Source organism: Oryctolagus cuniculus, chromosome 2 (assembly GCF_051225735.1).
Source record: "Oryctolagus cuniculus isolate XC-2025 breed Fujian yellow rabbit chromosome 2, ASM5122573v1, whole genome shotgun sequence".
Lineage (NCBI taxonomy): Eukaryota > Metazoa > Chordata > Mammalia > Lagomorpha > Leporidae > Oryctolagus > Oryctolagus cuniculus.
The window spans coordinates 134,053,880-134,076,870 of NC_142868.1; the positions used below are offsets into that span (position 1 = coordinate 134,053,880).

The following is a 22,991-nucleotide window of genomic DNA, read 5'->3' on the forward strand; positions in this document are numbered from 1 at the left end:
CACAGAGTTTGTACTCAAACACAAAGTTAGGGTTGAAAACATTCACTGCACAAAGACCAAGAATGCCAGGCTGGTGTTCCCATTTAGAGTTATAATTTTAGGTAGATTTTAAGTGGTTTAGCCAGTGTCTCTCACTTCCAATGGTTTTGTAATGATCAAATAATAACGATTTCTCTAACTTGTCAGGATCTGGTTGGGAGACAAAGAGAGGAAGAGACAAATGAGCGGATGGGGATGGGGTTACAGTCCCTGAGAGCAGGATCATCTACACATTTTAATCATCCAAGCCAGGCCTACCGTCTGTCTGCCTAAAGGCCGGCTAAACTAACCCACAAGGAAGCCATCGTCTCAGAAGCTGCAGAGGTGCTGGGAACGGGGAGTCTTCAGCTGACTGCCAGATGTCTGGGCAGGAGAGGAAACAAGGCCAAAAGCCCAAGAGGTCAGGGTGGGAAACAGAGGACTTAAGAGGATTGGGAGACCCAGAAGCTGAGCCAAGCCAAAGCCCCGCCCCACACTCCCTGCCCCGCCCCCAGCCAGTCGAGCCATTTGCTGTAGCCTCGGGGGTATGGGAGGGGACTTGGCAAGTCCACAAAGCCCATTTCCAGCAGAAACGTCCATCTGCAGCTGGAGGGAGCTGGGTGCCCAGGCCCCTCCTCACGCAGCCCAGCAAGAAGCCTGCTGCAGCCATCACAGTGGTCCCAGAGGGGCAGCTCCAGGGTCCCTGGACCACTATGGACAGGAAGACCCTGCCTTGAGCTCAGCTATCTGCAAAGCTCTCCCCCATCTCCCATGTCACCCAAGAAGGGCTGAGGTCAACAAGGTGGAACAGAGCTTAGGGGCGCAGCTCCAGCTCTTACACACACAGAAAACTCACTCACCGATTCCAGCCAACACTGAAACTCTCCTGGTTGATTTCTTTCCTGCTGTAACTGTTAGCCTATCTCCATGTTCACAGCTCCTGTAAATGCACTTCTGAGAGAAGGGATTCCTCCTGCCCCCTCACCAAGGGCTGGAGAGAAGCAAGAGCCAGCCAGCCAGCCAGGATTAGCGGGCGCAACCCCCAGCACGTGCAGAGTAAAAGTGCACAGATCCCAACGGCGGGGCATTTCTGCAGTGGCCAAAAGGATGGACAGAAGGCAGAGATCCTGGGCACAGTCCCAAAACAGTTTCCACAGATCCTCAGCCCGTCAAGGGTTCCCATGGGGTAAGAGCGTGGGAGCCGCAAAGCAGGGCGGCCTGGTGCTCTCGGCACTGGGCACTCACTCCTGTGTGGGCTGCCAAGGCGGCAGCAACGGCGTGTGCCATGGCATGTTCCCCAGAACGTCACAGGTAGACATGCAACACACCAGGCAGGAAGGTGACCGCTCGCAATCGCCACAATCAGTCTGTGCCTTGCTGGGCACCACACACGTGCGTCCCTCACGGATGCTCTTGCAATCCTTGCAGGGCTCAGCACACGGAGTCGGCAGGCACATGCCTGCCGGCTGCCATGTAGCACTCACAGGGCTCACTCATCCTGCACCCATCCCACAGCACACAGATCGCAAGACCCCCTTTTTGTTCTGTGTCCCAGAGTCCTGGACTGACCTCACAGGACAGATGTACTTCTTATTTCAGAATCTTAAAACAGAAGAGATCTGGCAAAACTGCCTCACCCCGAACACAGGGGACACGGCAAAGTGTCACGAAAGAAAATCCTGTGTGTGGTGTGGGGGTGGGGGGTAGAACCAAGAACAGGAAGGAGGCTCAGCCCTGATGCCCACTGGGCAGTGTCTTAGCTAGGAGGAAGCTACAGTCCTCAAACAACTCAACAGTGAGAACAAGCACAGACACAACCTCAGACCTTTAAAAACGCAGCCAGCTCAGGCCCTAATCTGAGGAGGAGGAGGAAGGAGGAAGACCTGTTGGAGGAGCTTCCTCCAGATGCTCGCTCAGCTCCGGTAGCCCCCACCACACGCCCACAACACTTGAGGCTGGGACCCTCCAGCCAGCCTGCAGAAAACCCAGCCTCCAGCCCTGGCCTGCAGAATGCGGGCGGGAGCAACGGAGAACATGTTTGGAACGAGCTGGAGAAGCGGGCCTGCCAGGGAGAACCATCCCCACAGCAGGAGGGGTGCTTTCCGGAGTCAACCAACCTGCCAGCAGTCCCTTCTCCCGGCAGAGAGGGAAACTGGCTAACAAGGCTGGCGATACACAGGAGGGAGCGAGCTGCCCCCTCCCTGAGCCCATCTGTTCCCATCCCCTTGTCCTGCTTTCTGCAGGCTTGCGGGGCAGAGCAGGTCACTCCATGAACAATCTCCTTGGCCACGGCCCTGCCACAGCGCTCCGTGACTACAACTCGCCAGCCAGCAGTGGGAGGCCAGGGGAGGAAGCGGAGGTGGAACCTGGGGATTCTGCTCCGGAGAAGAGAGCCGACGGGTATGAGCCAGTGTGAGGTGAGCTCACAGCTCTCTCCTCCCCACCCAGAGCAGCGCCGGCACCCACCGACCTCTGCTTGCCTGGGGCCCTCCCGCAGGCTCATCCCAGGTGACGGCCCCTGACTTCCAGCCTCATCAAGCCAGCTCCCCAGGGGAGGTGATGCCACCTGGCTCTTCTCCTTTGCCCAGAAGTCAAACTGTGCCCTGCCCCTAAGCACTTCGTCTCTAAAGTTCCCTGGGACAGTCAGAGTAGCCTCGTGATGGCTCCTGCAGCCTTGCCCAGGCACCTCCTTCCCGTGTGGGGAAGCTAGCGCCCCCTCCCAGGCAGTGAAGTGGCAAGGAACCACCTCCAGCACCCTCAGCAGAGCTTCCCACAGCACTCCCAAGAAGCCGGCAGAGGATTTCCAGGGAGGAGAGGCCAGGAGCATCTGGGGACACGAGCAGCTCACCCACCTGCTACCCAAGCAACCAGGCTCCCCCAGCTCCCAGGATGCCCAGGCCCAGGGGAGGCTGAGCTAGGGCAGAACAGGCTGCCTCCCTGCTAGGCAAAGTCCCACAGAGCCTGCCCCTTCCCAGGCTCTCTGCTCTTCAGAGACAGCCACAAGGAGCTAGCTCCCTGTTTCCTCCACCCCGGGCCAGCAGATGATACTGCTGAGTAATCCCAAACTCACGGCAGTCCCCAGTCCAGAAAACAGGGCAAAACCCAGGGAAACCTATGGCTCTGGTCCTTGCCAACCTGCGAGGGATATCCTTAGGAATGACCGGCACGCCCCCATCCCCACCCTCACCTCCTGTGCCCCAGATACCCCAGCCCTATTCCTTTAGACAGCCACATGGAGCAGCTCAGGGCCCCTTCTCTGCTTTCCACCCACCTGGGAACACTTCCTTCCCAGTCCCCCAGACACCCAAGCGTGCCCAGAGTAACAGCAGAGGCCTGCTGGCTTCCCAGTCATGATGTTGCATCAGCCCCCACCCTACCCAAAATATCCTCACCCCCACCACCTCCTCTCCTCTCCAGCCATCTCCATGGTGACAGTAGCATGACTAATGACACCCTATCAGCTTCAGACTCAGAGCGCAATTCCCCCTCCCTGTCAAACCCCCCACCCCTCACCCCCGGGATTTCTGCAGACTGGATGAAAACCAAACAGTGCCAGGGACATTCTGGAGAGAGTGTCAGAGGCGGGGTGGGGAGTGGGTTACATGTCTTTAGGAAAAAAAAAAAAAGTTTAACAACCAAACCCCAACTGCACCCAAGCCATCCAGCTGAGAAAGCAAAAAGAATCCAAACAAAACCCACACAGGCCTGAGAATTCATTGGCCGCCCACACCCCCGCCGCCCCTCCCCCTCAGCGGCTGCTGCACACACAGTGGGAGATTAAGGGATCACCAGAGGAGACCCTTTATTTTTATCCAATCCAGTCAGACACTTCAACCCCCTCCCAACACACCACACACACACACACAGGGTACCTTGACAGCCGCCCCTTGTCCCCAGGGGCCCGCTCCTTCACCAGCCTTTATTTCCACCTGCAAAAGAAGCCAGAGACGGGTGAGCCGGGCGGGTACCGGGAAAGCAGCAAAGTCCCTCTGCGGAGGCCCCAGCACCACGGGAAGGACGGAGGGGAGAGCGCGCAAGGCAGGGGGCGTCGGAAAGAAAGGCCAGCGGGGACCATCTTCCTGCCTCCAGCTGCCGCCCAGAGCCGCGGCCCTCGGACGGGCTCCCTCGTCTTCCAGTGTTTTTGTTTTCATTTCTCCTCTATGAGCCCTCCCGGGACTTGCAAGGACCCCGGCCCTGCCCGCGCGCCCCTCAGGGCCCTGCGCGCCCTACCTCGGCTGGCCTCCTCTGGTGCATCGGCCGCCGGGCCTCCCATTATCCCCGCCGGAGGGAGCGCACGGAGGGAGGCACTGCAGAGGAGGCGGCGGCCAGCTGCCGGCTGCGCTCCCTCCCCGCCCGCAGGCCGGGCGGTGTGCGAGGGGGCGGCGCGCGCGCCAGCCAATCCCCGCCGCCGGCCCTGCCCCCGCGCGCGGACCTGCCGAGCCTGCCCAGCCGCGCGCGGGGGCGGGGGCGCCGCCAAGGGTGCCGCTGCGGGCCGCTCCCAGGCTGGCGGGGATCCCCGGGCAGCCCCTGCCTCCCCGCCTCCAGGGGACCCCAAGGTGATACCCAGACGGCGTCCTCTGCGTCTCCAGAGTCCGCCATGGCAGACCGTGCGCCCCGGAGTCGGGCGGACGCGGTGGGATTCCTGCCCTGCCGTGCCGTGCCGTGCCGTGCCGTGCCGTGCCGTGCCAGGCCTTGTGATGAGAGCAAGAAACGCAAAGGCCCCTTCAGCCCTCCAAGAAGAGGCCCAGGCAGCACGAACCTTCACCCCGTTCTGCAGATGAGGAGACAAGTGAAGCAACTTACCGAGGCGGCACGGCCAGAAAACAGCAGCGCTCCGGCCAGGTCGGTTGGCTTCAAAGGCGGTACTCTTAACCATTCTGCAGTCAGATTCCTCCCTCCCCCGCCCAGCTCCCACCTCAGCTTCTCCGCGGAGCCCACACTGCCTGTGGCTAAAGGCTTCACGGGGCTGCCCTGAGCGCCTGGATACACAAACGCACACACCTCCCTCCGGGATGCTCACCCCTGGCACCTGCACATACCCCACGGCCCAAGTCCATTCAGACAGCCTCCCCACCACCCTGCAAAGGTCTTGGGGGGAGCGAGAAAGTGCTGCAGGACACACAGGAGGGAGGGGACCCAGACCCCAAGAGCTCCGGCCCTTCCAGTTTCCAGACTCAGCCTTCCAAGGCTGTAATCCAGGAGACAGAGGGGGAACAGAGAAGAGGAAGCCCCACAAGCGGCTCCAGGGTTTAATTCCCCGGGGATCCCCGGCACATCCCTCTCTACCCCACCGCCTCCCAGGAAGCGGACCGCAGGGCCGTCCGGTACCCTGCTCTGGGTTCCGTGGTAACTCACCTCTCTCAGACTCTGCCTGCTCATCTGTGAAACTACAAATAGCAGCTACTTGCCACAGTTGTGAGGGTTCCCAGGAAGAAACAGCCTGGTGCCTACCGCGCTGGAGGCGCCGCTGCTGCCTCCGCTCTCCACTTCGGGAAGAGCTCACTGGGTGCTGCTTCTCATTCCCACAGATGAATAAGCCGAGGTCAGGGAGAGGTGACTCACAGGCCCAGTTAGGGTGCCCGAGAGCCCCCGACCCAGTGACTCGCTCCATCACCCACTCCACCACCGATGCCTAATCACAGCCCCTCCCCGAGGGCCCAGAGAGGGTACTCAGAACAGGAGGAGCTACCTTAGGAGACTTCACAGAGCTGCCTCCTCCAGGAGACAATGGCTCAGCCCTGCTCCCCTAGGGAGAAAGGACAGCCCAGCACGCAGGGAGGCAGAGCCAGGGAACGGAGTCTTAAGTCATGGCTTAAGGCAGGAAACTGGGCTTTTTGCATCCCTGAACTCCTATGATGATCAGGCCAGATGTTGTCCCCCCTCCATTATGCTGGCCTCAAAACCGCTGCACCACTCCCCCAGCCCCCATGCAGCCCGCCAGACAGGAGAGACTAGGGCTGCCTGGACAGTAGCGACGAACGCTGTCGCTGCCACGCCGGCCGCACCATGGTTATTTCGTTAGACTGCGTCCATACACAACCTGGTCTCTTACCGGGAAACCACCGACTGGCATGTTAAGTTTTTTCCTGTCAACACGGCTGGTGAGTGACGGGCTGGAACTCAAATCTAGGACCTGCGCCTTCCAGCTCTCTAATCTTTCTCTGCCAACCCTAGGGAGATGCAAAGAGGCCCGGGGTCACCGGAACCCGGCCACTTCCCTTTATGCCACAGATCTGACAAGAGTCATGTTTTCACGCCTCAGAGACTTCCCGACGCTGCTCCTGCCTGCACCCCCTGCGCACCGCGCCCACCTGCAAAGCTACGGGGGTGCCAGATTCAATCCAAGCGGTGCCTCCTCCCTGCCAGTTTCTCCGACTGCCAAGCCCCCACGAGCACCAACGGCAGCATGCTGCCTCTTCCAGGGCACCAGTTACGACCAAGCGCAGTCATTTATTTACACGGCGGTCCTCCCCACGTGGGCGGGGGCCCTGTCAGCTCCACTTCACTAGGCTCTGCACAGAGCTGGAAAGCGACTTTCTACACGAGGAGGGTGGAGAGGCCAGGGACCGGGCGCCAAGCAGGGGAGGCTAGTCTCCGCGCTCTCACTGGGGTCCTCAGGGACCCGAGGAGACACCTGCTCTCTGGGGGAGCCAAGAACTGCCGCCAAGTCTCGGATCTGGTCAGCCAGCACACACCTTCCTCACGCTGCAGGAGCCCTGGTGCCAAGTCCTCACCCCGACTCCCTGTGCTAACTCAGCCCCACCCCCGTCCAGTGCCTGCCCTGCCCACCAGCAGCTCTTAGCCATCACCAAGGGGCTGTGGTGGCCAGGGCAGCCCACCTGCTCCCGTCTCCAACCCACTGTCTCCCCTCCTCCAAGGCACCGGCAGTGCTGGGGCTCCAGGGAGTCAGAGGTGCAGGCTAGGGCCACTCTGCCTCCAGCCTGGACACTCTTCAATGCTACACATGACCCTCCCCTCCCAGCTCTCTCTGCCCCCTCGTTTTACATTTGGGACTTCCCAGTGACCAGAGTGAGCCAGAGGTACTGGGGACCCCTCTGCACGGGGGCCAAGGGACCTCTACACCTTACACCTCGACCTCCAGTTCTTCCCAGCAGGGAGAGGCAAATGGACTCACCCACTCAGAGAACACAAAGTCCGTAACCCTGAGAGTCTCAGGAACACGGATGTCCCCAGGGCCAGGTCTTACACACACACACACACACACACACCCCAAGACCAAAGCACAACACTCCACATCTTATTTAGCCCTCAAGATAAACCGGTGAGACAGTCATCTGTGCCCATTTTACAGATGGAGCAGCTGGAACAGAGAGGCTGAGCACCTTGCCTGAAGCCACACAGCTAGAAAGTGGCCAAGCAGGGCTGACGTGGAATGCGCTGCACAGCTCTACGATTTTTCACATCAACCTACCTCTTCTAGAGCCGGCAGCAGATACAGCAAGACAGGGCTCTCCTCCTCCCTCGCCATAGCCGTGTCCTCAATGAGGTCACTCTCCACAGGGCTTTACTTCAGAGCTCAGTTCAAGCCCTGCTTCCTCTAGGAAGCCTTCTCGGGTTTCCTCAGTCCTCTCTGAGCCGACAGCACTTCTAACGTTTCTCATTTGACACTTGGTACTGCTATTTGTCTCTCTGTACATGCCTTTCCTCCCTACCCAGGATGGCCCGAGTCGTGCCTCTCCGAAGCCCCTGCGGGGTTCTGCCCAGGGCTCCACACGCTGAAGGCACTTGGAATCCACCGTGAGGGAGTCTGGGACCTCCTTCCCTCTCTGTCACACAAAGGATCCTGCCAAAGAAACCCAACACCCCCTTCCACCTTCAGAGCCTATGTTTGAAGTCCCCGGTGTCCACGCATCAATTTCCACCCAAGTAATTGCAACCCATCACACACACATCATCCCCTATATTTGAAACTCTTTGCGGTTGTCATGGGAACTGCCTTTGCCTTCATTCACTGATCAGGCCTCACAATTAGCTCTGGCAGCGGAAGTCTGTGTCAACGGCAGTAGCGGGGAGGAGGAAGCCAGGAGCACCAGCAACAGAAAGAAAGATGCTCCTCCTTGGAGGAGCGGAAGCAGACGGAACCAGGGAACCCAGCCCGTGCGGGGCAATCGGCAATAGCCCGCCCGTGCCCCCCCCCCACCTCGTGCCCCCACACTGACACAGAACGCAGGCTGACGGGTGGCAGGCGGTGCTCTGCCCACTCCCTGCACGTGCTCCTGGATGCTTGCGAGACCTCTTGTGGGTCTCCTTACCCCTAATGCAGCAGCCTTGGACCGCCACGCAGGTACAAGGGGCCACATCACAAGAAGGTGGGAACATGAGTGCTGAGCATTTAGAAAGCCAGGGGAGCCCGGTAGAAGACTTCCCGGAAGATTAAACACAAAGCATGTCGCCTGCCACCTCCAGGGCCAGGGAGCAGCCTCAGGGGCGCCCAGCAGTTTGTCCACATCGTTCGGCACCTCTGCCACCAGGCATGAGACCCAGAAGCAGCTTCAGACACAGCAGGTACCAGGGCGACGCCTCCTTCCTCCTGGCAGCCCATCCCGCTCCGCGGCCTTCACACCTCACTACGCTGAAACAAGTCCTTTCCCCTCCCTGTGTGCGGGCTCTGTGGGCCCAGGGCGGCCAAGCTCGGTCTCTGCCCTCCAGGCTCCCCCTCTGCAGGGGCACCTCTCACACAGCCAGCCCCCAGTTTGCCGCCCGCACATCCATGCTGTCCTGAAGCAGCACCAGAGAGAGATGCTGCCTTCCTCCAGGACTGGGGTCAGACACACTGCGGGCAGCGGTGTCCCTCTCCACCCCACACTTCGGCGTGGACACAGACTCCGCCATCTCCCTCGCTCTCCTGGGAATCCAGGTCATTCCCACATCATTCAGGGAACCAGGGCACCCAGAGCTTACCCTTGAAGGGCAGAACAGTCAGTAAGGAGAAAAGGCAGGGGTCACCCAGTGCATTCCCCACAAGAACAGCTCAGAACTGGGACTCCAGGCCAGCACTTTGCCACTTCTGACCCAGCAACTCCACACCCTGCTCCCGAGGCTGTGGCCAGCAGCCACTTGGAAGCTCGGGGACCGTGGGGTACCTGCAGCCTGCCCAGTGCTCCTAGGTGCAGCTCCCATTCTGAGGATCAAGGACTGCTGCTCTCACGGCACAGGGGGATGCTTTATTCTGTCCACCAGCTCCCAGGCTGGGTGCACAAGACAGCTGGGACTTGCACTCCTCAGAGCCAGCAGGGGCAGGAGCAGAGCTGTCCAAGTGGCCCACTCAATGTCCCTGCTACCTGAAGCAAGTGAGCGCCCCCTGCCCTGGATCTGCGGCACCTGAAGGGCCGCCAGTTACTCCACACTGGGCTGCCAGCTTGCTTTTCCCCTTATCCTCAGCAATTAATATAATCTTAGGTTCTTGGATTTCTTATGCAAATAACAAGGAGACAAGGCCACCCAGGGGTCTGTCTGCTCCACACTGCAGGGGACACCGCCACCCTAAAGGACTCTCCCAGGAACAGCCAGGCTGCCGCAGGCTCACAGGAAGAGGAAGGGGCCGCTCCCCTTTCCAGATTTTCTCCTCCTGAGCAGTGGAGGCTCGGTCCACAAGGGAGCTGTAAAGCAGCAATGGGGACTGGCGTGGGGAACTAGTGACAACTCCCGTGGCTGACGGTCTCCAACCCACCCGGCCCCCAGGCCGATGGGCAGGGCGTGATCCACGAAGAGGAAGCCGGGGGCCAGAAGTCAGTGTGAGCAGGGTTCACTGGGGCTGCAGACCAAGGCTGGGAGTGGGGAGGAGTCCTATTTCCCAGCAGGAAGCGGCCAGGAGAGCCCTGGGGTGGGGAGCCACAGCTCGCACCCCTACCCTGTTCTCTCCCTGAACCAGGCAGGGGAGGCACAGCCGCAGCTGCTCTGCCGGGCTGGACCCCAGGGAGGCACTGCACTCTGCCACAGACCTCACCCAACCCGTCCCTTTAGAGCGGCTAATCCGGCTTTTACCTCCACTCGAAGGGGGCTCTGGTTAGGGTTCAGAGGCCACGGGCCACACTGTATTTAGCACGCGGTTCGGTCTGATGGAACTGCCTCCCCCAACCCATACACACGCAGGCCACCGGCCACATGTAGCTCGAAGTGCCTGAAAGGCAGCTAGAGTGGCCGAGTTACTCAATTTAATTTCATCTTAATTTAAATAGCTAATGGCTATCGTATTGTACAGCTCAGACAGCACGTGCTTTTTCAGCTCAGGGAGTCAGGGATACTCTCAACAACCATCTAAGCGCCACGGGCCCCTCCCCCCGAGTGCACATTCACGTAACATCTGGCCCAGGGGTTCAGAAGGTCACAGACCTCACACCACCCCAGCTCTGACTGGTTGGAGGCAGGAGATGAAGTCTAGAGCTTGACCAAAAATTGCTACAACCCGTTTCTTCTGCAGCAGAATCTGAGCACAGACCCGACATTACACTGTACAGTATCTCAGCAGGAGACCCCAACCACGAAAGCCTGTGCTGCAGTCCGAGGGTCCTCCCGACATCCCTGCCGGTCATCACCTGGCCTCCCCCAGGACACACACGGGGACCTCCGGGGCCGAGGGCTCCTCAGTGTGGGAACAGCTGCAGGCGAGAAGCAGTTCCTTCTCCAGCACAGGTTCACTCTGCCCATTCAGACCTTCCACTGGTAAAAGCTCTACCCCCTGACACCCAGGACCCACCTGCAGGCCGCATGTTCCTGTCTCCTTCACTGTGCACAGTCCTGCACACGACAGATCGAGGCTGCCAACAGCCCTCACGGTTTCAGCTCTACTCTAGGAAACCAGGGTACCTGCCTTGTGCGTGTCTTATTTTCTAAAACAGGCACAGGAGTTTGCATTTACCTGGATGAAATTCCACCAAGTCCGGCTAGAGCTTCCTGTTCCAGATCACCCAGATCTCCATAGCATCCGGGTTCTTTCAATTTCACAGCTGCACCAGCACCCGCACTCAGAATCTGACATGCCTATGACCTACATCTTCTGACAAGGACACACATCCCTTCTGCTGTGACCGCCGGACCCTTCCTTGAGGCCCAAGGTTCTATGAACACACCCACCACCATCTCCTGCCACCCCATGGGGCACCAAGGTCCCCACCCAAGCTGTGGAGGAGCGAACATCTTGTGAGGCTTCTGACCTCATACCAGCTCTTAAAGGGTTTAGTAACTCGTTAGACTCAAAGGACACATGGAGTACGCCTCCACAGGTTGGCCCATCCTCCTCACCCTTGCTGAATATCTTCTCCTGTTCATCGTGACTTCTTTTTGCCCCCTGCCCTTCTAAATCACAGAAGTGCTGTAGGTCAGCTCCTCAAACTCATCACCATGAGGTCGCCTGGGGAGCTGGTTAAGGAGCAGGTACTGATTCAGCAGGTCTGGGGTGGAGCCAGAGTCTCTGCACGTTCAGCAACGCCCCAGGTGATGCCCCACAGCTGGTCCACTGAGGAGCAAGGTGGAAGTGAGGCTGAACCACTAGGCGCTTACTGCAGACTCAGGTGAACAAAGGCAATGGAGTCCCAGCAGGTGGCCATCACCTCACAGTCTCTTCTGCATTTGGGAGGAGGGTATCTGTGCGAGCTACACATTAGATGCACTTGGGGAGCCCCAGAGTTCCTGGGAGGTGGGACCCAGACTTTTTTTTAAAAAGATTTATTTATTTTATTTGAAAGGCACAGTCAGAGAGAGCTAGAGGCAGAGGCAGAGGATCTTCCATCTGCTGGTTCACTCCCCAGATGGCCGCAATGGCGAGAGCTGGGCCAATATAAAGCCAGGAGCTTCTCCCAGGTCTCCCATGTGGGTGCAGGGGCCCAAGCACTTGGGCCTTCTTCTACTGCTTTCCTAGGCCATAGCAGAGAGTTGGATCAGAAGTGGAGCAGCCAGGACATGAACCAGCACCCACATGGAATGCCGGCACTAAAGGTGGCAGCTTTACTTGCTACGCCACAGCGCTGACCCCCAGACACTGGTTTTTAAAACTTTCCTAGGAGGGCTGGTGCTGTGGCACAGAGGGTAAGGCCACTGTCTGCAGTGCCAGCATCCCATATGACCAGTTCAAGTCCCAGCTGCTCCTCTTCCAATCCAGATCTCTGCTGTGGCCTGGGAAAGCAGTAAAAGATGGCCCAAGTCCTTGGGCCCCTGCACCCGCCTGGGAGACCCGGATGAAGCCCCTGGCTCCTGGCTTCAGATTGGCACAGCTCTGGCCATTGCAGGCATTTGGGGAGTGAACCAGCGGATGGAAGACCTCTCTCTCCCTCTCTGCCTCTAACTCTGCTTTTCAAATAAATGAACAAATCTTAAAAAAAAAAAAAAAAAAAAAGTTACTTCCATCCTTCACCACTTGCACACCACCTTTTAAACAATCCCTTCCAGAACAAACACTGATAAAGTTCATGAGTTCGTATAATTTCCAAAGTCTCTTTAAAAAGCTGGCTTTTTGCCCATCTCTGGTTTTCTGGCCCTCTTTCAAGCATCCCGGCTGCACAGAGACTGTGACCCTGCGAGGACACCTGAGGGTGTTCAGCAGACAGGGCGGCTGCTGCCTCTGCTCTCCCACAGTGTTCCTTCCAACACAACAGGGACCCACATCTGCACTTTGTCCGTGTCTTAGCTCCATGGGATTTGTAAGCCTACTTCTCCCTCCCCGATCTTCCTGGAAGCTATGAAAGACTCACTGTCATGGACATACTCCACCGGCCCCCACACATTCTGGCCACTAAACCTCCAACGAGGCCCCTTAAGAGCTCAGTCTGCTCTCAGCACCGCTTGACAGCACCCTCTGTCAAGGGCTATCCCATCCCTCCAGCCAACCTGGGAGTTCAAACACTGCTGGTGCGGAAAGACATCTCTCCTGCACCACTCTGTTCTCCCTTGCCCTGGGAGCAGGGCCAGGTGGGTGGCATCCCACCTCCCAGCCTGCCTCTCCTACCAGCAAGCGGGCCAAAGGTTGGTCGGCTGTGCCAACATCATGGAAGAATCTTGCTTCCCCGGCACGCGTGAGTGGGTGCCTAGATCCGCATCGGCCGCCGAGTCCACGTGGCTGCGGGCTTACAGCCTTCCACGCCAACAGTGTTTAGATTCCTCGCCTGTTTCACACAAGCTCAGACTTCAGACCTCAGGCGTGTGCTCCCCTCACTAGGTTTTTCTGTTCCGCGAAATTATTCTCCTGCTCTCCCCATCAGTTTACTTCCCTCATCCACGGCAGCTTTTCAGTCAAGCCCAGGGCTGCATGGACCCCTGCTTCTGCATGTCCAGCCTCTCCTGAGAGCACCCCACCTCTGCCTGGCCCATGGTTCTGCGCCACAGTCCCTAGACGAGCAAGTGAGAGCTATGCATTTAATTTGTAATGCATCTTAACCCAGATTAACTAATGCATAACTGTTTATGCATAAAGATTAATCCTCTCCTAGATGTCCCAGGAAAGTTTTGTCACAGCCCATGGATTACCTACTGTGTGCCAGACACTATGCGTATTTTGCCTCATTTGATCCTCACAACAGTCCTACAATGAATGGTCACCCCCGTTTCACAACAGGGAAAATTACTTTGTTGTCCTGTGGTGAGCCCTCCTTGGCCCCCATAACCACCAAATCCTGCTTTTCTAAGTAGCTCTCCACTGTGCTACCAAGCCAGCATTCAGATAAAAAGACTGTGGCATTAAACAACCTCCAACACCAGCCTAGGGTCTAAACCCGTCTGGAGACTACAGTATGGGAGTGTCACCTTCAGCTACTGCCAAGCTGCCCCACAGGACCCTAAGAAGTAGTCACCTGCTCCCAGCACAGGAGGGCGCAGCCCTGGGGAGCTCTCCAGCCTTAAATCATGAACTGTCTTCTAACGCGTTCCCCCAGCATGCCCCTGCACCAAACACAACACACACACATACACACACACACACACACAGGAAAAGGAATGCTGAGCAGGAAGACGGGAAGCCCAGGGTAATCTCCCCACCCCCACCCCGTCCCATGCTAGAGTGACACACGGCAGCAGCTGGAGACATGGAAACAGGATGGCAGTGAGGAGAGGGTGGCTGGAGGCGGCACCGCGCCAACAGAGAGGAGGAACCACCAGGAGCAGAGCAGAGATGCAAGTAGATGGTGCCAGCTCCCAGAGGCTCCGGGGCAGTGGGGCAGTGCCTGATGACCCCGCCTCAGGGCTCGGTCCCTCTGCCGCAGGCTGCCAGGAACTAACAGTGGAGGACCCACTGCCCCCGAGGGCAGCTGAGCAATGCATGGGTCCCTGGGGCGCTCGCTCAGACACACTCTCAGGGGTGGCCCAGCTCTGCAGCCATGCCAGGGATATCACACCCATTAAGTGTAGCATCGCCTGCGTGTGGTTCCCCATTTTACCAACACTTAAAAAAACTACTTTCTATCAACATCTTCAGGAGAAGAAAGCACACTGACAATCTCAAGTAGAAAGGACCTAACCGTGGCACAAAGTAGTGCTATTTAAGGCAAACAAAGTTGGATTCAGAGAAAACGCACTCCATTGTCCCCAGCACTTCATGTCTCTGGGAGCCGGTCAAACTGTCCTGGGACACCGCAGGCCATCCGGCCACATGTCACCTGCCCCTGGGGGGCCCGACCAGGGCAGCAGGCACAGGCAGGTCCCCAGGGGAGGAACCGCTTCTCAGCAGGGCTGTCTCCAAGCCTCAGCCAACCTGAGGCTTGTGTCTTAACCGCGACCACCCCGCAGCCTGGGCTGACAGCTTACACAGGTGGATGCCAGGGCCCTGGCCCCACTCCCAGCCCCTCTCACTCAGGTATGCCCGTCGGTGCCAAAAGCAGCACTTCAACACAATTCACTAGGACCAGTGATTCCAGCAACACAGAGTCCAGAAAGCTCAGCCTCTGCTTACCCCTTGGGTTTGATTATGGGAGGAATGGAGTGAGACAAAGGGAGTGGGGAGGAAAGGAATACTAGAAGGAAGCAAGCAGAGGAGCCAAGCTTGCACCAGCTGCCAGCTCTCACCCCTGGCCCCAGCCCCCTGCTGGAAATGACCCACAGGACGCTGGGCCAGCTAGATGCTGACTCCAACACTCGCAGTTATCAAGGGCCGGACACTGTCCACAGGGCAGGGATGGGGGGCTGCAGATGTGATCCAGATGTCTGCTTTACCCAGAGACGGGGAAAACAGGGGCACTGAGTCTGCAGTTCCTGGCTCACGACAAACAAGCGTCCACAGGAGTGGACAAGAAGGTGCGCAGGGCAGAAGCACCCAGCAACACCCACTTCCCTGCCCCCAGCACTTGCACCTTTTTTCCCAGGCTCAGGACCACAGCCCCGCCAGCTCGCAGCACAGCGCAGCACTCCGCGGTCAGGGAATCGCAAGCCAGCCCGTCGCAGCCACAGGTGCCCACACCCTCAGCAGCACAGCAGCTCCCAGCCAGCTGCAAGGGCTTGGAAGGCCAGCAAGCACAACTCTTCCTTCTCCCCAGGGGGCTTGCGGGGTCCGGGCCCTCGGACAAGAGGGCAGTGGAGCCCAAGGAGCCCCCAAGGCCAGCGCAGGCCTCTGCCTCTGTCCAGCGCCAGTTCCGCTGCCTGGATCGACCTCAGCCGCTACGCGGCTCCGCTTGAGCTGCTCAACTCCGCTCGTCCCTAATTCTGCCAACTCTCCGCTATCACTCCAGCCAGCAGTCCGCCAGCGGGCTGGAAGGGAAAGGGGTCCGTGCAGCGGCACCATCTCTCCACTCCAGCCCCCACCCTAGCTTCATCACCGTCCCTCCTCTGCCCTCTGACCCCAAGGAAGTGGAGCACAGCTCCCTAGGGTTGCCTAAGTCTCTCGAACGCGCATCACTCATTTGCGCTCTTGGTATCTGGGTGCCCCCTGCCTGCCAGGAAACTCTGCCTGGTGCTGAGAACACCGAGATAAGAAATCTTTGACCTCAAGAAGTTCTCAGGATGGTAAGGGAATCCGAATCATGGATTTCCCATTAAATTTCCAAACAACTTCAGCTGGCTCTAATGGCCACTAGAGAAAGACGACGCTATCCAAGAGAAGACTTAGGAAAAGAAACCTTCCACCGCCTCAAGGCAGCATCAAAGCATGCTGTCACACCGGAGCACTCTCTCCAAATGCATCCGCCTCTGCCCCTTTACCTGACACCATCACTGCCCAGGCAAGCACGGCGCTGCAATGCCGCATCGGAGGCTCCAGACCAGACAAGAAACTTCCAGAGAGAAAGCTAGACATCGACCACAAACATCTGAGATGCAGGTGCAAGCCCGGAGCTCCCCGTGGCACCATCGCTCTCGCGGAGCACCTCCATCAGCTTACGCTGTCACCGGCCACTCAACACCGGACCAAGAGAAACGGAGCGGAAGCTTAGCGGGGCCAGTCTTGGAGGAGACCCGCCCCCCCCATCACACCACCCTCTGGGCAGGGACGAGGCGAGGGGAGGTGGCTAGTGGGAGGGCCGCGCTTACCTCCTTGAGAAGCCCCACTTTCTTCTTCAGCACCTCACATTTGCGCAGTTTGCAGATCTGGTGCGTGCGCCGGTTCGTACAGCTGGTGCAAGCTCCACAGTTCTCCAGCCGCCGGCAGGGCTCACAAGTCCCACACCGTTTTCGTTTCTTTCGCCCATCGCCAGCCCCACGCAGCTGGGCCTCGGGGCCAGCCACGGGAAGCCCAGGCCCCTGGAAGCCCCCTACCATCACCTGGCCCTGAGGGAAGTCATAAAGGCCTGGCAGGTCCGGCTGGACGGCCAGGGGCACCTGAAACTGACTCATGACGCTGCCAGGGGCGGGGGCATAGGGCTGGGCCAGCACCACAGTCCGGGGTCGGACAGCCTTTCGAGGCCACCAACAGGTCCTTCCTTCTGTCCTAGAACAGTCAGGCGTGGACAGGGGCAAAGGCAAGGGGCTCCACTCTCGGGGGTGGGGGGGCGCTCTTCTCAGCCCCTCTTCACCTCCTCTGCAGCCGACTGCTGGGGCTCCGCTGGGGGCCACTCTCCCACCTGCTGGGGCCCGGGATCTGGGGGAGGGCACCAGCGCCAGCTCCCAGGGAAGGGATCATCTTGGCTCGCCCACCCTAGAGCCGGGCATGAGGTGAGCAGCTGGGCGTGCGGTCGGGCAGGGCAGGGCACGGCGAGGTGCTATTTTCCCCTCCCGGGTCAGGATGGTGGAGCAGGAGGCCCGGCCTGCAAGACAGAAAGGGGAAGCGCATCACTGGGGGCCCGGAGACAACTTTCACGTGTCGCCTCTTCCTGCTTCTGGGAGAGGGGGTTGGGGGGGAGAGGAGCCAGCTCACATCGGGTCCTGCCCAGAGCCGCGGGCGGGACGCACCCAGCGCCCGCTCCCCGTGTCGAGAGGGGGGCTGGACCACGAACCGCAGGAGTGCACCAGGTGAAATTTCTCAGAAAGTTGCCCTCTGCCCCACCCCCACAGGCCTGTGAGAGTTTCACCAAATTCCCCCACACCCCTCTCCCGGGAGGCCGCGGGGCCCTGCCCAAGGGAGCAGAGCTTTCAAAATAAAGTTTGCCGAGAGCCTCGCGCGGCGGGGCTGCCCCGGCGCCCCCGGCGCGGAAGCGGCCTGGAGGTGGGGGCGCGCCCGCTGCTGCCCGCGCCGACCGCCCCACGGCCGTCCCAGCCCGGGCCTGGGGAGGGCGGCCCGCGCCTCCGAGGGGCGCGGGGGGGGGGGGCGCGCTCCAGCCGCGGGCCGGGCTGCGCGCGCGCCGCCGCTCGGGCTCCTTTGTTCTGGGGCCTCGGCCGCTGGGCTCCGGCAGCTCCGCAGCCCCCGCCCCGCCCCGCCGCCCCCGCCCGGCTCCGCAGATCGATGACCCGCAGCACCCCCGCCCGGGCCCCCGCAACAAAGTAGCGGGCCCCCCTCCCTCTCCGGAGCGCGCCGGCCCGCGCCGCCCCTCCCCCCCGGGCCGGGCCCCCCGCGCCTCCCTTCCCCCACCCCGGAGCCGGAAAGGCACCGACTGCACCGACCTGCCCGCCGCCTCCGGGGCGGAGCGCACAAAGGGGCAAAGTTTCCCGGCCCGCACCGCCGCCGCCACCACCGTCGCGGCCGCCGCCGCCGCCGCCGCAGCCTGGGGCGCCCGCCTCCCGGAGCGGCTGGCCCGGCAGAGCTCGGCGCGCTGAGCCCCCCGCCCGGGCCGAGGAGGGGACGACGCAGGAGGAAGGAAGAGGCAGCGGCGGCCGCGGCGGCAGCAGCAGCAGCAATGAAGGCGTCCGCGGGACTCCCCGCCCCCCGCGCGCCGCGGCACGTGCTCGCCCGGGGACTCCCCCGCCCGGGAGGGCGCGCACGTGCGGCCCCGCCGAGCCCCGCCGGCCCGGCCACCGCCGCCGCCGCCCCCTCCGCGGGGCCGGGGCCGCGCGAGAGGAGGGAGTTCCCGCGGCGGGGGAGCGAAGGGTGAGGGGGCGCGTGGGGGCAGGGCCGGCGGCCGCCTCGGCTTTGCACCTGCAGTGCCTTCCCACCCCCGCGGCCGGCCCTCCCGGACTCGGCTGCCCTCCCCTGGGGCTGGTCGCCCCAGCTCCCCGCGAAGCTGCAGCCCCGGCTTGCGGGGCAGGGTGGGGCACGCAGACCTCCCAGCGTAGGCCCTCGGCCGAGCCGGCCTCGGAGTCCCCACTTCCTGCCACTGTGCGGGCCCGGACGGCCCCGGTGCCCCTCGGCAGCCCTGCCCTCTGAGACCGACTGACCCCCTTCCCCCGGCCGCCGCGCGCTCATTCCGAGACAATAGGGGACATCGCGTTTTTGCGTACCGAATCGGCCTGGCCGGCAAGAATGAGGTGCCCGGGGGCAGAGGCTGAGGGCTGGCAGCGGGCGCCCTCTCGGGGGTCACGGCCGCGTGCCCCGCCCAGGCGCACCCCTGGGCCCTGCCATCGCGAGCCGCCGCCGCGCAGCGCTCGGCTCTTTGGCGTCGAAAACAAAGACTAATCCGATTCCCTCCCTCCCGATCCCGCCCTGCCTGCCCGGGGAAGGGGCCCGGCGCGGCGCGGAGGGTGCCCGAGGAGGACAGCGTGCGGGAAGGGCCGAGGTGCGACCGGGCCCTGAAACCCGGTGTAGACACTTTGAAAAGTCGCCCGGGGCTGTGTTCCCGGCTTGGGGGTGGGGGGAAGGGGGTTAAGGGACACAGCGCAAGAGTCTTTCCAAGTTGCCAAACTGACCCCGTCTCTCTGCTGCTTGTTTTCCCCCCTCACCTGTTGGGCTGGCCAAGTTGAAATTCCAGGTTAGATTAATTGAACTCCACCCATCTGGCCTGACTGCCAGGCTGATGCCCGCAGCTGCCTCCCACCTACCTGGGCTGCTGGCGAGAGGGTGGGTCTAGTGCACACACGGGCAAGTCCTGGCAGGAACAGCCACGGGGCGGACTAGCCGGACCAGTTTGGGCGGTGCTCACCGAGCCAGGTACCTGGCAGGCGTCCCCGCCCGGCTGAAGCTAACGACTCAGCCAGAACTGGAAAAAGAGCATTTGACCGGCTATTTAGAAGGGGCGGGGGAGGGAGGAGGAAGAAAAAGTAACTGATCTCAAGGAGTGCTGCCCAGAAGGCCCCGGGCAGTAGCAGCAGCCTCAGTCTATCTGGATCACCCAACGTCTGCAAGTTGAGTTTGACAACCTGCTCCAGAGGCCGGGTGGGCGGTGGTGAGCCCGGCTGCAAAACCTGCTTCCCTGGCCTCCGTGGCACTTCCCTTTTTGTTCAGGGAAGTAAGACTAGAACTGAGAAGAAATACCAATAGCAGATACAGGTAACTGTCAATCAAACATGAGAACAGGTTGTGGACTTGTCTTTTGCCTGTTTGTTTGAGACACATAGCTCCCATCTGCTGGGTCACTCCCCAAAGGCTGGCAACAGTTGAAGCAACCAGAGAACTCAATCCAGGTCTCCCACCTGGGGGGCAGGAACCCAGTTACTGATTGAGCCATCACCACCACACCACTTCCCAGGGCCTACATTAGCAGGAAGCCGGAGTCAGCAGCCAGAGCTGGGAATTGAACCCAGGTACTCCGACATGGGTCTCAATTGGTAGGCTAAATGCCTGCTCCTGTGTAACAATTCTTATTTTCATAATGCATATAAAATGTGGAAAATACACATTAGAAGGGAAAAATCACCAAATATAACCTTATTTAACCATTGGCTATATTTCCCCCTAGCCTTTTCTCTTTGTGTATGTTTCCTTAAAAACAAACAAGAAAAACAGTTGTGTTCAAACTAATCATACCAGCTGCCATCCTCTTTTCACTGAACACACCGTAAGCATTTTCCTGTTAACACAGTCTTCAGAAAGACAGCGTGGCAGTGGTTTGGTAGCCAAGAACTCTGGGTTTCAGATGTGGCTCTGCCTAGTAGTGTGACCTTGGACTAGGTGCTCATCATCCTCAACAGAACCCCAGTAATGTACTTTGCATAGGGCTCGATAAATAGCAATCATTCTTTAATCTATAGAACAACCTTGTGAGGTCAGTACTATCAGCAAACCCATTTTACAGATAAGAAAATGGCCTAAGTAACTTGTCCAAGATCCTTCGGCTAGTGAACTGTGGACTCAGAATTTGGACCAGCACCTTTGCTCCTGTATTCTGTTTTGGTAAACGAAACCAGCCATTTACTGTACCACTTGAGTCTTCACCAGCAATTTATAAGAGGGTCCTTTCATAAAAACCCCTGGCTTGGGTAACCAGGTGGATGGAACCTTGGGCCACTCGCAGGGACAGAGCACGGGACGACAGATGCCTGGGACACCCATGTGGAGATGAGCACAGCTGGTAGACTGAGGCCTGGGCACAGACTGGAGGAGCTCACCAGGAGGGGCCGTGCAGAGGGAGAGCAAGAGGCTGCCGGGGCAGAGCCTGGGGTAGAGCAGCTGACAAGCGGCTTGCCAGGGGGCGGGGGAAGGAGACCCAGGCCCGCTGCCGGCCTCCCCAGGCATGTTTCCCTCTGCAGCCACACGCTGCGGCAGCGCCATTGCAATTTTTTCCTGCCTGGGAAGCCCCCTCGCCTCAGCTACTCCTACCTGCCAATTTCCTCTCATCCTGCAAGTCTGGGCACAAGTGCCAGTTTTTCCCTGAAAGCTTCTCCAGGTCCTTACACAGATCCCAGGTCTGCCCCCCCCCCACCCCCCAGAGAGGGGGCACGCTCCCTCCTGCGAAGGAATAGTTATCTTATGGACATGGTTTGCATGTTTCCCTGCCAGTCACTACGGGCTCCTGGAGGGCGGGGCGCTGTTTTCCACCTTTGTAACCCTAGACCTGGCACCCAATCACCGCGTGTTGAACGAGGAAATGGGTCAGTAGAGCCTGATCAATGAAATACTCTAGCTGCACCAGGAACCCGTGGCTTCCAACTTTCTTTCCTGACTGCCTTCCAATACCACAAACCCTCAGAGCCCAAGATCAAGTCCAAACGCTCTAGGTCCTGCCTGCAGGTCTCCAGCCACCTTTGCTGGCGTGTGTATTCCCTATTCATACCGTGTTGGAGCAAGAGAACAGCTGGGGTGTGTGTGGAGGCAGGGAGCCAGCCTCCCTGGCTGGGGGTAGCACTAACCTACACACAGCGGCTCCAGCTGGGGTCCGGGGTCAGTAGCAGCACGATCACCTCGGAACTGGTGAGAAATGCAAGCCCTACACCACAGACTCAGAAGCAATCCACTTTAACAGGCCCTCCAGGTGATGTCAAGCCCGAGAAAGCACCGGACTAGAGGAAGCCAGCTCAGCCTCGGTGTGGATCAGGCCCCCAGGCGCTTAGAGAAGCGAGAAGGAGCTTGGCTGCCTTTACAAGCCCGTCCCGCGGGCCCCACCCCCAGCGGCCGAGGGCGGAGCCTCTTTGAGGCAACCCCTCTCCTGAGGTCAGAACCTAATGTGCGCTGCTGCCCCAAAGGCTAGAAAGGGAGCTGTCCTCCAAGGAGGAAGCCCGGGGCCTGCAGGGGCCGCAGGGGGCATTTCGCTGAGCAAAGCGGGGGCTTCCACCTCCGTGGTGAACGGCCTGGGTGTTGCGAGTGATTCAGCGGGAGAGGAGCAGGAGGCGTGATTGGTTGTGCACACGTGTGGTTCGTTGAGAAGTTCTCTCGCGGAACCTGTGCAGCTGGGGGGCTTGCTGAACCTGCACATCACTCAGGGTGACGAGCCTCCGCGAGGGGTCTGCATCCTGCTCCTTCTCTTCAGCTGGCAAGCCATTTGTTCTATCTGAAGAATGAGCTTTGTGGTTCGGAACCTTTTGCAGAAACGTAAATCTGTACCAGAGTCCGTACCTGGGCTTGGCTGGAGAGCTGGAAGGCATTAGGAAGTTTCTTTGCTTTGGGCTATGTGATTTCTTGGGTCAAGTCTTGGTTAAAAATACTATCAGCTGATATTCACACTGAGCTTTCCCCTTTCAAAGCTCTTCCTCACACATTCTCTGCACGGTGGCTAATACGGAAAATGTGCAAATGTTGCTTTCCTTTTCTGTGACATGGGTTTTATTTTCATCACCATGTTACTGATAAGGGGCCTAGGGCTGAGAGAGGTAATGTATCCAGGGTCATCCATGACTGAGTGGCAGAACCAAGCCTGTAACCCAGGACCCCTGAAATCAGCCTACAAATGCCAGGGCCAATACAGCACAGAAGCTGGCATTTTGCTCGCAGGGAAAAAAGGCATTCATTAGGGAGTTGTTTTTGGACATGCATTGGTGAGTGTGGCATATGTGGGGTATCTAGACTACAGTTTTGAATAGCTCAGCAAATGCCTTCATGCTTCACAACGAGTTTTGTGGCTGTATTTTGAATTTAAAGTGAATCAGATAGGCTTTATTACGTGCAAGGGTAAATGCACGGATACTCATCATAACAGCAAGGTGGCAAACTCTGGAAAGCTTCAAACCCAAGGGGGCAAGGTGGGTGGAGAGGGCCTTGGCTTGACCCCGAAACTGAGGTGGCTGAATGCTTGACATGGACAAGGCCTTTGGCACCCCCACACCTTGGTTGACAGATCTATTGGTCAGGATCAGTTAGG

The 22,991-nt window shown here is 59.4% G+C and overlaps 1 protein-coding gene across 12 annotated transcripts in view; it reads right to left on the reverse strand.

Moving 5' to 3' along the window:
- Window positions 1–22,010, reverse strand: part of TET3 (tet methylcytosine dioxygenase 3) — a 113,371-nt gene extending 91,361 nt beyond the window's left edge. For 2 of the 12 annotated variants that reach the window (XM_089326298.1, XM_089326299.1), the window contains exons 1-3: window positions 21,547–22,010; window positions 16,483–17,195; window positions 3,891–3,947 (exon numbers count right to left, since the gene is read on the reverse strand). In XM_089326298.1, the coding sequence (XP_089182424.1) occupies window positions 3,891–3,947; window positions 16,483–16,785 (360 nt within the window). In that variant the 5' untranslated portion in view covers window positions 16,786–17,195; window positions 21,547–22,010. Of the gene's footprint in view, window positions 1–3,890; window positions 3,948–4,248; window positions 4,378–4,581; window positions 4,790–16,482; window positions 17,196–17,988; window positions 18,254–18,762; window positions 18,914–19,299; window positions 19,458–21,546 lie in introns of those variants that run through there. The other 10 variants (XM_089326290.1, XM_089326289.1, XM_089326291.1 and 7 more) reach the window with 10 other exon arrangements.
- Between the last annotated feature and the right edge of the window lie 981 nt (window positions 22,011–22,991).